General features: G+C 39.4%; 1 protein-coding gene and 1 long non-coding RNA gene across 2 annotated transcripts; one reads left to right on the forward strand and one right to left on the reverse strand.

Moving 5' to 3' along the window:
* Positions 1-960: 960 nt before the first annotated feature.
* On the reverse strand, positions 961-8,888 carry LOC133532356 (gastrula zinc finger protein XlCGF46.1-like). The gene is made up of 3 exons (XM_061870969.1): positions 8,682-8,888; positions 6,551-6,742; positions 961-6,039 (listed from the first exon to the last, which is right to left on the reverse strand). Exons 1-3 carry the CDS (start codon positions 8,758-8,760, stop codon positions 5,117-5,119), a joined length of 1,194 nt encoding a protein of 397 aa, XP_061726953.1. The 5' UTR covers positions 8,761-8,888; the 3' UTR covers positions 961-5,116.
* On the forward strand, positions 8,882-14,098 carry LOC133532358 (uncharacterized). The gene is made up of 2 exons (XR_009801682.1): positions 8,882-11,382; positions 11,915-14,098. It is a non-coding gene; the product is annotated as an uncharacterized LOC133532358 (long non-coding RNA).
* The last annotated feature ends 245 nt before the right edge of the window (positions 14,099-14,343 follow it).

Below are 14,343 nucleotides of genomic sequence, written 5' to 3' on the forward strand. Positions count from 1 at the left end.
GCCAAATGAGGGAAACACCAGTTCCTTGCTATAGCCAAGAGTGCACCTATCCGAAGGGTGTACGAGCCCCTTGCAGGTCACTATCAATTCTATGGCATGCCAGACGAGGGAAACACCAGTCCCTTGCTATGGCCAAGAGTGCACCTATCCGAAGGGTGTACGAGCCCCTTACAGGTCACTATCAATTCTATGGCATGCCAGACGAGGGAAACACCAGTCCCTTGCTATGGCCAAGAGTGCACCTATCCGAAGGGTGTACGAGCCCCTTACAGGTCACTATCAATTCTATGGCATGCCAGACGAGGGAAACACCAGTCCCTTGCTATGGCCAAGAGTGCACCTATCCGAAGGGTGTACGAGCCCCTTACAGGTCACTATCAATTCTATGGCATGCCAGACGAGGGTTGGGCTCAGGTCGGCAGACGCATCTCCGACCTGACCATGACATACAAGCACACCTCTGCTCGTAACCAAAGAGCATGTAATCATTACGTTCTCTTGCAACATCATCACACGTCATGTCACGTCTTTATAAGTCAACTCAACACATTGCGGTCAGTACATTGAATCTAGTCATACATAGATTTCACAATAAATAAATGTAGGAAATATATGCGTGGGACGAACAAGTCCTCCTTTATATACTCATTATACTTAGCTTTCAGATAATTAGAGAGATGATGCTCTGGCTGTACGAGGCTGGCTTCGGGCACACGTTAATAAATAAGTTAACAAACTTGAAACTTCATGTGAGAGAAACAGGAAGGAAAAGTATGGTTTGCTTACCATAGACAATATACAAGATGTTACATGTGTTGCCATGTGCAACAATGCGTACATCGCGGAAGTCCGCGACATCTCTAGTCTTATATTGTACTGATAGTTGAACGAAAAGTGCAACAGCGATAAAAGGTTGTTCACCAAATGATAACCAGGCAACTGTAAGGGCTTCTCTACACGATGGCCCATCGTACGCCAGTCTAAGGGACGCAGCTATGCAGTGGAATGAGATAGCAATATCACTTGCTCCCTCTAACGCATAAATGCGTCCCTTGGACTGGCCTACGCTGGGCCATCGTGTGGAGGAGCCATAATGTTATGATTTATTACACTTGTAAGGAATACAGTTATTAGTTTTGTAAATACAGCAATGTAATATTAGTAATATTACAAACATAGGTATTACCTACAATTAAAATAAAACTATGACAATAATAATTAAAGTGTGTATTATTTTTGTTCTGTATGTTCCTATTTGTAAATTACATAATTTAACTATAAATATAATTTCAAAAGTCTAGCAGTAACAGTAAAAGGTTAACATAGCCTATAAACGTTTGCAGCTCTTGGAATTACGTGCTACGCCAAACATTATTGGAATTTACTGTAGAAACAGTAACAGTAACAGTTGTAACTACTTTTAATCTGTAAGTTTTGACCTCATTCTAAAATAAAATCTACCCATTCCTATACTGTCCTAGGAACCGAAACCTCCGCGATTTTCATGACGCCGGTGGCTATAAAAATGGTTTACAATGGTCTAGTAAGGAGTAAGCTGGACACTTCGTCGATCATATGGAACCCCTACGAATCGACGTATGCTTTAGATGGTCTAGAAAGCGTTTTTAAGGTTCCTTTATAAAAAATATTCAGATTAGATCAGTACCTGTACCCGACAAAGTATCTTCTCGGCTCCCTCGGGTACAATTTCTTGGAGGTCAGGCGGAATTACCAACTCCTTGTCATGGCATGCCGAGCCTTGCGTGGGGAGTCAGACTGTCCCGAGGCTGTCTCTGGTCTCGTGCGCCTGTTTGTTCCGGACGTCCCGAGAATGGCCCTCAGAGCACGACAACGTGACCTGTCGGCCGTGCCGCCGGCGCGCAGCGTATGGCGCCGCGCGCCCTCTCACTGCTCGCTGCGCTCCTGGCATCGACGCCTGAATGCGGCCTGTTTGCGTGGCGATGGGCGGCAGGGTATAGTTTTATTTAATCGAATGGCATAACAAAAATCACAAGTAAATCGAAAATATATCAGGTATGTCACAAGTTTGTATCCAAGGTTTTCAGCCATTGAGCTACGTCAGGAGTAAGTGAGAACAGGTCATCGGGGCTTGAGTGCTTGAGATTCTGTGAGGCGATGGATGCTAGGTGCTCAACTGTTCCAATTTAATTTGTCAATGTGCCATTATTGTTTTATAATTGTTAATGCTTATAATTATTATTGATGTTTGTCGAAGTTTCGTGACGCATTGGTTCAACTGTAATGTCATATAAACATTTTTATCAATAAAAAAAAAAAGTAAAGTCGGGTTACATTAACCCAACGAAGATAACTTTTGTCGGGGTCTAGTAAAAAAAGATATCAAAACGTAAAGGACCAACTAAAACCAACACGACAATATGCTATGATTTCAATGCAGTAACTAAACCTGTATCGAATTAACCCCAACGACCAACGTTACCCGCTCGCAGTGTCATTGGCCGCCGGCGGTCGACAGCAATATACCTAATTACTCGCGTGCGATAGAAATAGGAACAGTAGGGTTAATGTGTGATCTTCCTTGTGCTAAGCGTTCTTTCTTTATTTCCGAGTGTGAGATTTCTTTTGGTGAGTGCTTAAATAAGCTTTTCTCCTGCACGTGTATTCGCAATAACTACACTGGAAAGGCTTTTCACCCGTGTGTATAATTTGATGACGTCGTAGATCTGATTTTTTATTGCTCTTGTAGTCACAGTTACTATGTCACAAAGTTTTTCCCCAATGTGTTTCATCTCGTGATTCCTGGTCGCCACGCCGGTAGGTGCTAGGAATGCCAATACGAAATTAACGTTACAAAGCGAAGTTTCACGCAAGGAGCTAGACACAACTTATACTCTGGTTGAAAGTAAAGCTACAAAGCGAAAAAAGAAACATGTCAATATGCGAGGGACATTAACATCTAGCGGAAGGATACAAGTAGCGGAGTCGCAATGTTCCATTTATGTATCTCGTACTAAGAAAACTGTAGTATCTTCAATAAAACACTTGATACACTTCTTGTTGTATTTATTTTAGTTGTAAGTGGCTTCTTAATATTAATTATAATTAAATTGATATACAGCATATCCGTCCATATAAGCAAGGGGTGAGTCAGAGAGAGCTGTCAAAGTGACAGTCATAGATAACATATTTTAAGGAGTGCGTTCACAAACGTCACTCCGCTACAAAAACTGTAACGGAGACAGACATTATATTTAGATCACATAAAGGATATGGGAGAAGAATGTGTAAGCGTTGAGTTACTTAAGCAATATCATGACACAACGTTTAACTCATTTAAAATAACTATATTAACGAGCAAAATAAACAGATTTCTAAGTACTGACTTTTGGCCTAAGGATTTGGTGTACCGCCGTTATCGAGAGCGTGTAGCTCATGCCGTTACTAAGATTCATATTTATATATGTTATAGAGTAGTCTAAAATAACGGACACGTATTTTTTTTTAGCTGCCCAAACTCAACCTATTGGGAGAAATTGTCCTCCGAAGTACTAAAAAGTTACTAAATCTTCTAACTCCTATAGAAAATTATGCTCGAGCAACTTGCTAGTTATGCATCACTTTCTATAGGAGTTAGAAGATTTAGTAACTTTTTAGTACTTTGGAGGACAATTTCTCCCAATAGGTTGAGTTTGGGCAGCTAAAAAAAATACGTGTCTGTTATTTTATACTCTATAACATATATAAATATGAATCAAATCGGAACCGGACAGTTGGGTACCTTTCCTTGTCAGTAAGATGGGGCGACTCGACTTCTAGCGAATACAGGCTAGAATGCGGAGTTCGTCAAGGAGGGGTAACCTCACCGGATCTCTTCAGTCTGTATGTAAACGACCTGATTGAGGAACTGAGAGGCACCAAGGTTGGCTGCCATATTGGCTCGACTTGCGTAAACAATATAAGCTATGCAGACGACATGGTGCTCAATTAGAGGACTGAGGAGGCTGCTGAGCATTTGTGAAAGATATGCTTTAGAACATGGATTCCAATATAATGTTAAAAAGACCCAATTCCTTGTTTTTTAGGGCAGGAAAGGGTCCGGATAGGGTTCCCCCAGTATTCTTAGATGGCACTGTAATCGAAAAAGTAGTACAATTTCGGTACCTGGGGCACGTGGTGACGGAGAGTCTCAAAGATGATGCCGATGTGGAGCGTGAGCGCCGGGCTACTGCAGTTCGATGTAACATGCTTGCGCGAAGATTTGCACGGTGTAGTGACCCAGTGAAGCTGACACTGTTCAGAGCATTTTGTCAATGTTTCTACACATGCCAGCTTTGGGTCAACTGCACAAGACGAGCAATAAACACGATAAGGGTGCAATATAACAACGCGTTCCGTATACTTATGAAACTACCCCGATATTGCAGTGCATCGAACATGTTCGCGGACACTGAAAGAAATGTTTGCATAACTGTAACAAAATTTTGGTTACTGTTTACACAAAAATTGGGACTTGCGAACTATGTGTTATATGTTACAAAACCGTGTTTGGCTATCAGTGTTCAAGTACTGGGTATACACTACAAAATAAGTTTGTAAATTTATGCAAAGTTTATTTTCTTATAACCGTAGTGTAGTTATTTAGTAAAGTTACAAAACCAGTTCGGCTATCTATTTTTTTCAGTGGATGCTAGAATCCCGGATTTCTATGCGGTGAGGAGATCGCGCATAGCATCGTTTAGGGATCGCCTGGGCACATCGGACAATGAGATTCTCCGCACTCTGTCTGAACGTCTGGACTGCCGATTTTTTAAATACTGGGTGACAATGCATCGCGAACGAAATAGAAAATAAGTGCCCAGTTGTATACATTGTAAGAACGTTTCTATTTTATTCTTATATACCTTTTTTTTACATTTTAGGTTATTGTATTTTAATGTGATATTGTAAATTTGTAATCTGTGATATGGGTACATTGCCTGAAATAAATATTATATTATTATTATTCCGTAAGTCCTCTTTTGTGCATGATTCGTAGTCACAGTGCCTACACTGGAAAGGCTTCTCGTCTGAGTGAGTCATCAGGTGTCTCTGTAAATTTGCTTTTCTTTTACACTTGTAGCCACAGTGGCTACACCTATAAGGCTCTGTGAGTTACCAGGTGACTCCGTAAATGTGTTTTTCTTCTACATTTGAAGCCACAGTGGCTACACCTGAAAGGCTTCTGGCCAGTGTGAATCATCAGGTGAGCTTGTAAATCTACATTTCTTTTACACTTGTAGCTACAGTGGCTACAACTGAAAGGCTTCTCGCCAGTGTGACTCATCACGTGAGTACGTAAATCTGCTTTTCTTTTACACTTGTAGGCACAGTGGCTGCACGTGAAAGGCTTCTGGTCAGTGTGAGTAATCAGGTGAGCTTGTAAATCTACTTTTCTTTTACACTTGTGGCTACAGTGGCTACAACTGAAAGGCTTCTCGCCAGTGTGACTCATCACATGAGTACGTAAACCTGTTTTTGTTCTACACTTGTAGGCACAGCGGCTGCACGTGAAAGGCTTCTCGCCAGTGTGAGACATCAGGTGAGTCTGTAAATGTGCTTTTCTGCTAAACCCCTGGCCACAGTGGCTACACCTGAAAGGCTTCTCGTCTGTGTGAGTCATCAGGTGTCTCCGTAAATTTGATTTCAAACTAGACTTGTAGCCACAGTGACACCCGAAAGGCTTTTCACCTGTCTGTATAATCACGTGAGTCTTTTTATACAGTTTTTTGCCCCCGTGCAGAATCTGATGTCGTTCTAACCCATAATCCCCAACGGCTGCGTTATGTAAAGGTGAGTGAGTGTGTACGTGTTTCTTTAAAACCGACTTGTTCGTGAACCGTTCGCCGCAATGGTGGCACTGATAGCTGGCGGCGGCGGCGGGCTCGGCGGCGCGCAGCTTGTACGTGCGGCGCCCGACCCGGCAGCTGCGCCGCGCCGCGTCCGGCAGCAGGCGCTCCAGCCTGACCGCGCACGAGCGTCCCCGATCCGACACCGCAGCAGAGGACATAATAGTGGGCGCTGTAACACGACAAAAAATATACTCAAATATCCAAGATACCAACCTGATAAATATGTGACAGTGGCGTGGCGTTACATAAGTTTCTTCAGTTATATCGTAAGGATGGTGTAAGCAATCTAATACATGTATAGAAATCTACATAGATTTACTTCGTAGTTTAGAGTCAAATCAATCCCATCAAAAATATTTTCATGTGAATATTGCCAAGACGAGACCATAAGGCTCGCACTGTCAAAAAGTTATCAGATCTCTTGTAGAGTCAAGCTTCTAACTCTACAAGCCCTAACTTCACAAACTCTACACCTTAGTCAAAATATATGGCGGTATCGATACAAACGCGCGTCGACATTAAAATTAAATTTAGCGTTAATTACAAAGGTCATCGTAGAAAGTTAGCAAATATATTTACAAAATTTTTGTGTGATGTGGTAGTTTGAATGTGTATGTTGGGAGTCGAGAGGGTGGAACCGCGCGGAGTAGTTCCGAGCGTATAAACAACAATCTACACACCTCTCACTACCAGGCCGACTGTGGGGCGATGCGGGCGCTCCGGCCCCAGCACGAGCTCGTCCTTGACCTCGTGCTCGGCGTACAGGTTAGGTATGGCTGTCTCGCTCACGCCATACCCATCTGTACTGTCCTCACACTCCTCCTTCACACACTCCTTTTCATCCAAGAATGCTGGTTCCTCCTTAATAAGGGCTGAAACAAAAAGTTGTGATGACCAGCGGCGGCCGGTGACTATATATTACGGGTGTTCACTTACATTAAAGAAAAAAACTAAAACTACCCAATTTATTAACCGTCGCAAAATACCTATAGATAATGGTTTTCGTTCACCCGGTCAATGAACTCTCTTATAGATGTTTTACGAATATCTTGACGACCGATAGACGTCAATGGTAGTTCATTTAACAAATGGTTTCTAGATTATGAACTGTTGAGCGCACGCTGCCTGATGGTCTCGAACCTAATATAATCATGTATTGTGATGAGATCGGTAAAAACATTGGCACACTTCTACACAGATATTCTGGTGAACAAAGTGTTACTTACTAGTAATTGCTTGCCTGGTATTAGCTTTGAGAATATTTTAAATTTCATGACGAAAGACAATAACATTCACAGTAATACAACATTACTTATCTTCATAGGGAATATAGGATCAATAAATAAACTTGACTTAATTAGATACCATGACATAAGAATGGCCTCAAAGTTAAAAAAATTACCTTGTTTTTATTTCCTTACCGCCAGCAGTTGTCACAGACGGAGAATAGAATTAGGTATAAGTTAAAATTACAAATGTATAATCTATGTGCGTATAATAAAAACATTCATATTATTGACACTAGCAAATATTTTAGCAATTTTTACACACTGAACAGAGGTAAATTTTTACCTCAATCATTATTGTAGGAGACAGATAGCTATGTCCCTATCATATTATTTTGATGTAACGACCAGAAACTTGGCTGGCAAGTCCATTAATTTCCAGCAGAGAAGCACAAACGTGGTGACGGTCTTAATTAATTTAAATTAAATCATGCGACAACAGTGCACTCCAGTGCTGGCATCAGACTTAATAATAAGTTAAGTGATAATAATAATGTAAGTATTAATGACAAAAAAAATGGCTACAATCATGTAAGTCGCATTAACTTGGTCCATCAAAATATACAAAGCATTAGAGGTTAGAGGCAAAGACTTACAGATTGAGATATTTTTAAATTGTAATAAGCTAGATATATTGTGCATTACCGAACACTGGCTAAGCTCTAATGAAATAATGTTTAATTTTAACAACTATCAACTTGGTAGTATATTCAGTAGAGTTAAATCCATACATGGCGGGTCTATTATTATTATAAACAATCAGTTAAAATACAAAGAACGTAAATATATTGTGTCCTTATCAGTCGAAAGAATTATTGAAATAGCCGCTGTAAAATTAGAGCAGTTCATTGTCATTTCTGCTTATAGGGAACCTTTGGGCAGTTTTGAAATCTTCCAAAAAAAATGGAAACAGTTTTATCAAAATGATCATAGTCATAGCCATAGTCATATTTATTCATAAACAATTTACATTGTTTTTGAAATTAATTTACATATAAATGTTCTTATCTAATATACACAAACAATAATTATAAAATAAATTTTCCTAAGACACAAAAAAAAAAAATCTCATAAAATACTAATCTCACATTAAAATTAAAAAACGACTAATTATATGTGGAGACTTCAACATCAAAGTTTTAGAAACCTCTTCCTTAAGTGCACACATTGATTGCACACTAGTTGTGTTAAACTGCACTGTTGGCTCAAATTCGAGAGTGACACCACTGAACTAGCGCCATTCTTAAGTGCCCGTAAGGCCCGTAGCTGAATGAACTGTATCAGCCTTTACTACCGATGCGGGCGCCTCAACGTGACCACGACCGCTCTGCCAAGAGCGAACCGACAGAGAAGAATAATAAAAATGTTCATGATAATGCTTATAAACTAAATGAAATGGCAAGTGGCTCAGTTAATGTCTGTCAAGAAGGCCTCGGACAAAGCGGTCATAAGGACATCTAGCAATGGACGGTCTACGTGCTTGGTTATATCAAAGTAGATCTCGGTTTACATTGTATGAACTTACGCATTTCCAACAGGTCCGTGTCTACCTCTTCCTTCACGCGCGCCGGCGACATGCGGCCAAAGTCAGCTCTTGTCTCCATCTCTCACAATGACTGCGGTACAATTACAACTGTCGCTCAATTATACTATGGTACAAAAGTGTCGTACTCAACGATAACTATATGCATAATTTATTATTATAGTATTGAAATTATTGAAAACAAAAGAAATGTTTTTTTTTTTTTTTTTTTTTTTATGGCATCGCGCTCCTGGCGCATTCAGCCAAACGAGTAAAACGGGGAAACGGAATTAAAGGATTACATTATAACGGATATGTCGGAATTTGGATAAGGATCAGGGAATGGTAATATATTATAATTTTATATTATGACGTGAGAGGAATGAATACAATGATTTAAATATATATGGAGAAGAATTATTAATATACAGGAGTGTTCTAATAGATGTGGGAAACGGAACTTTTAAATCTGACAGCTGTCTTAATAATATAGAACGGTCATACAGGTTACAATTACCTGAAAAGAATATATGATTAAGATCAGCGGGATCAGCTCCACAAATACATGCGGAACTGGCCACGCGATTTTGTAGTTTCAGGTGTTCCGGTGTACATACGTGACCCAATCTCATTCGAATTAACATACTGGTTGCAGGCTTTGGCAAAGAGATTTTAGCAAACCAAGGTTTGGCAGGAATTGATCTTTGTATGCTCCGATAATGTAACGCAGCGGCACCCGCACCAGATGCCCATAATTTTGTCCATTCCTTTCTTAGGTATATTTTAGGCAGTGCCAACAGGTCTTCAGCAACATTCTTAAATGGAAACATGTCTCCAGAACTAATGGCATCACGAGCTAAGTCATCCACCCTTTCATTACCTTTAATCCCTCTGTGTCCAGGGATCCAGGCAATGGAAACCGAGTAACCTTTAAGATGACATTTTTGCAGTAGACTACGGATTTGATAAATAATTGGGTTATTAGATTTAGATTTGAAAGGAAATTTAGATATTGATTGAAGAGAACTTAAAGAGTGAAAAAATGACTGTTTTTTTAAGATGCATTATGATGATAAACTCTAATGCTTTAAGGATTCCAAAGCACTCACCACTATACACAGAGGATTCTGGAGGCAATTTTATCTTTTGGTAAATATTAGATTGAATGTGAAGCACACCAATACCGACACAACCATTGATGGACATCTTAGAAGCATCTGTATACATATGGTTAGCACCCTGATAATCAGTATCAATAAAACTCAGAAATTGTTGATTTTGATCTATATCATTCTTTGATATACCTATATCCAGGAGAACTGGTGGAACTAGTATAAGAGACTCATATTCATGCTGAAAAATGGGAAGTGATGAAGAGCTAACAGTGGGAGCTGAAATAGATTTAAGTTTTTGAAAACTTTTGATTAAGCAAGGAGGGCTCTTGTGTTTCCAATAGTTGGATGTACTTATTTGAAGTAGAAGGTTAGACAAGATAATCCAGAGTTGGTGATTAGAGAATTGGGAGCAACGGAAAATAAATCTATCACAAAGATATTGGCGTCGTAAATGGAGCGGAGGCTCACAACACTCAACTTGCATAGCATTGATAGGGCTTGATTTCATGGCACCACAAATTATTCTCAAGGCTTTAGATTGAATATGATCTAGTTTTTGGAAGCCAACGACATATCCAGGCTCTAACAAAAATGTCCCATAATCTAAAATGCTTCTTATTAAGGCATTGTACATTAGTTTCATACAAAAAGGATGGGAACCCCACCAAACTCCAGAAACACACCTAAGGATATTAATATTTTTTTCACATTTAGAAACTATGTACTCACAATGTGGGAGGCCTGTTAATTTACTATCTAAAATGACACCAAGGAATTTAGTTTTATCTTTTACTGAAATGGAGTAGTTATCAAATTGCACATTGATTGGAGGAGGAAATAGTTTTCTAGTAAATAAAACTACAACACTTTTAGGAACAGAAAGTTCTAAACCATTAGAATCTAACCATGACCTCAAGAAACATAAGGAACAAGTGACTGATCTACTAGCCTGTTCAGGAGAAAGATTTGATGAATAAAGTAATAAATCATCGGCATACTGTAAGACCCTAACAGTACCATTTAGAGATGACTCTAAATCAGATGTATAGATATTGTATAATAATGGACTTAATACAGACCCTTGTGGTAGACCTCTCCACACTAAACGAGAAATTCTATTGTTGTCATTTATAAGACTGATGGACCGTTCAGATAAAAGGTTTATTACAAAATGACTTAACATTTGTGGAATGCCTAACTTGAAAAGCTTTTCCTGTAACACTGAAACTAATACATTATCATAAGCAGCACTTATATCCAGAAAAGCAGCTACTACTGACTCATTTTTAGAAAATGCCAGTCGTATATCTGCAATTAATATTGACAAACTATCATAAGTAGATCTACCTTTTCGGAATCCAAACTGACTATGAGATAATAAATGGTTCTTTTCAACAAAAAATTCTAGCCTGTTTTTAATTAAGTGTTCAGCTACTTTTGCAAATACTGAGGAAAGGGCAATAGGGCGATAGGAAGAAACATCTGATGCTGGTTTATTGGGTTTTAAAATAGGAATAACTATCTGGGATCTCCATGAATCTGGGACTATACCGGACTGGATAACCGAATTTATTATGCTCAGATAATAAGTAAGTATGCCATCACTGGCATTTACTAAAAATGAGTAAGGCACACCATCTTCACCAGGAGCACTATCTTTTAAATTGCTTAAAACACCTTTTAGTTCCTCCATTTTAAAAGGGCAATTAAAAGTGGAGTCTAAGGAAGGATCATATAAAAAGGTTGCAGGTTGGAACACAAACTCTTCAGGAACAGATGAAGGTGCTAGTCTGTCTATAAATTGTTGTGCAAGATTAGGAGGCAGTGTACGCCTTGAGGGTTCATTGAATGCATGTCTGAACCTTTTGATGTTGTTCCAAACTATGGAAGGTTTTACATTAGGATTGAGAGACGCACAGAATCGTCTCCAACCTTCATATTTCTTCCTACGTAACAATTTTTTAGTATCACGTGCGACCTGCATGTAAGACTCAAAGTTTTCAGTAGTCATAAAATGACGATAAAGTTTTTCAGCCTCCTTTCGTTGTTTAATGGCTTGGGAACAATCCTGATCCCACCAAGGAGGAGAGGGGATTTTATTAATTACAGTATTTTTTACAGGAAATACATCATCAGCTGCTTCTGTAATCACCCGGGCCAAAGCAACCGAGCAACCAACTACGTCAGTATCATCTAAACTAGGCAAAAACAATAATTTCTTCTCTACACAGCATTTAAAGTTTTTCCAGTCAGCATTACATAGATTGTATTTAAGCCTAGGGCTAGGTTTCGGAGATGGTCGTGTAGATGAAGGAAATGAGACTATAATTGGAAAATGATCACTACCAAATGTAGAATCTAGGGTTTGCCAGGTGAAAGAAGATGCCAGTTCAGCAGAGCAAATGGATAGATCAACAGCGCTGGGTGATTCTGTAGGCGCTGTACGGCGAGTTGGAGAGCCAGTATTTAGGACACAAAGATTGTGATCATCTAAGATTTTTAAAACACGATGTCCATTATAGTTGGATACTGAACTGCCCCAAAACTGATGGTGTGAATTGAAATCTCCTAGAATCAACAAGGGCCTAGGTAGAGAGGAAATTATTTGTTCTAATTCATTAAAAATAGAAGATGATTGATGAGGAATATATACAGAGAGGATGCAGATGTTATTTACAATGGCAGCAATAATTGAAAAATCATCACTATGAGATGGGAGATGAAGAGATGAAAATGATTCAGAATTCCTGACGAGTAAAGCTACTCCACCCCACCCGTCAGGACGGTCCTCTCTGAGGCATGAATAGCCAGTAGCTCTTAGAAGAGCTCCAGGCTTGAGCCATGTCTCAGATAGGGCAAAAACACAAGGTTTAAATTTATTTAGTAAATGAATGAAATCATGTTTTTTATTGATTATGCTTCTGCAATTCCATTGTATTATATTGTCCATTGTTTTTAATTGCAAATGTAAGAGAGGCAATCATAGGGGCAACGTGGGACGGTAAAGTAAGGTTTGGCTTGGACAAAAGAGTTCTTAAGGCCTCAATAGACTCAGCGATTACTAGTCGTTCTTCCTTTTCTGTTTCCTGACGTAGAGCACAACCGTTTGCAGGAGAAGGGATGGAGTATTCACTTATTATGGCCCGATGTGCAGCCACATCATAGCCATGGGTAGTCTTTTTAACAGAAGGACGAGGTTTCAACAAAATAGTTTTTCTGCTGCTATGGCTAGGAGGGCGCATATTCGAACTAGGGTTTGTAACTGAATTTTGAGCACTATTATGTGGTAAATTTGATTGTATATGTGGTTGTGACTTAACCATATCAGCAAACGATTTCGATATAGCTGGGTGCAGTTTAACGGCTTCTCCATAGGAGATGCAGTTATTTGCCATACTGACTTTAATTTCTTTTTGCCTTACATGTTCTGGGCATGACCTGTTTGTGGCAAAGTGAAAGCCATTGCATAAACAGCAAATGGCATCCTCCTCCTCCACTGCACAGGTATTTCCAGGATGCATTTCCCCGCACTTGAAACATTTAGGCTTCGAACGACAGTTATTTTTGGTATGTCCAAATTTACAGCATAAAAAGCATTGAATGGTAGGAAAAATGTACAATTCAACGGCAAGAGAGTTGTAGCATGAAAAGACTCGTTTCGGTAATACTTGACCGTCAAATGTCAATACAACTGTCTCTGAGGGTTGCCAGGTAACAGAACCGTTAACCACAACTCTGTGGTTCAAACGTCGTACTTTTAATACTTTTCCACACCCCATGGGCACGGAAATGTTGGAAACTATTTCCTCCTCCGACCACTGTGCTGGAATACCTCGAACCAAGCCCATACGGGTCACAGAAAACGACGGAATGTATGCGGTAAGATTTTCTGATTCAAGACACGTATCAGTAACAAATAAGTTTGCGTCAACGTAATTTGAAAACGACATCGCTATACGTGTCCTACCAATGCGCTTAACACTTCCATTTATAATGTTTCTGAAGCCTTTTTTTAGTAAAAATTTCCCAAAGGACACCGGGTGCAGAGATGATTTTGCATCTGTTTGTTTCATTTGTACGTGCACCGTGAAGGGAGCAACATCGGAAGATGAAAATAAATTCCTGCCAACCTTGGTATTAGAAGAGTCATTTTTTGTATTTAAGTTATCCGAAGAGTTTTTGGTAACCTGAATGTTAGAGTTTGAAGGAGCTTGGGTTTCTTGTATGATGTTCTGACAATCGCACGAATAGTCCCCGCCATTATTTTTCCTTCTTTTTTTATTACATGTTTTGCATCTTTTGTGACTCTTATTTCTTTTCAATTCACTTCTGCTCCCCACAGAAGAGTCCGTGTCCATTGCTGAATCGATAATAACATTACTTCCGACCTGGAGGTTATCACCTCCAGGGTCGGGAGGATCGTCATCCCCCATTACATATATACGAAAAAACTTACCAACTACGACGAAATTACACTAATTATATATACAAATACAACAATATATACAAACTATGTGAAAAATTATATACAAATTACTGATTCCCTGATC

Source organism: Cydia pomonella, chromosome 27 (genome assembly GCF_033807575.1).
Source record: "Cydia pomonella isolate Wapato2018A chromosome 27, ilCydPomo1, whole genome shotgun sequence".
NCBI lineage: Eukaryota > Metazoa > Arthropoda > Insecta > Lepidoptera > Tortricidae > Cydia > Cydia pomonella.

Coding starts and splice junctions, on each gene's coding strand:
- LOC133532356 (XM_061870969.1), bottom strand. CDS start 8,760: ATGGAGACAAGAGCTGACTTTGGCCGCATGTCGCCGGCGCGCGTGAAG. Junction 6,743..8,681: donor CACGGACCTGTTGGAAATGC/GTAAGTTCATAC, acceptor TTTTTGTTTCAG/CCCTTATTAAGGAGGAACCA. Junction 6,040..6,550: donor AGTCGGCCTGGTAGTGAGAG/GTGTGTAGATTG, acceptor GTCGTGTTACAG/CGCCCACTATTATGTCCTCT.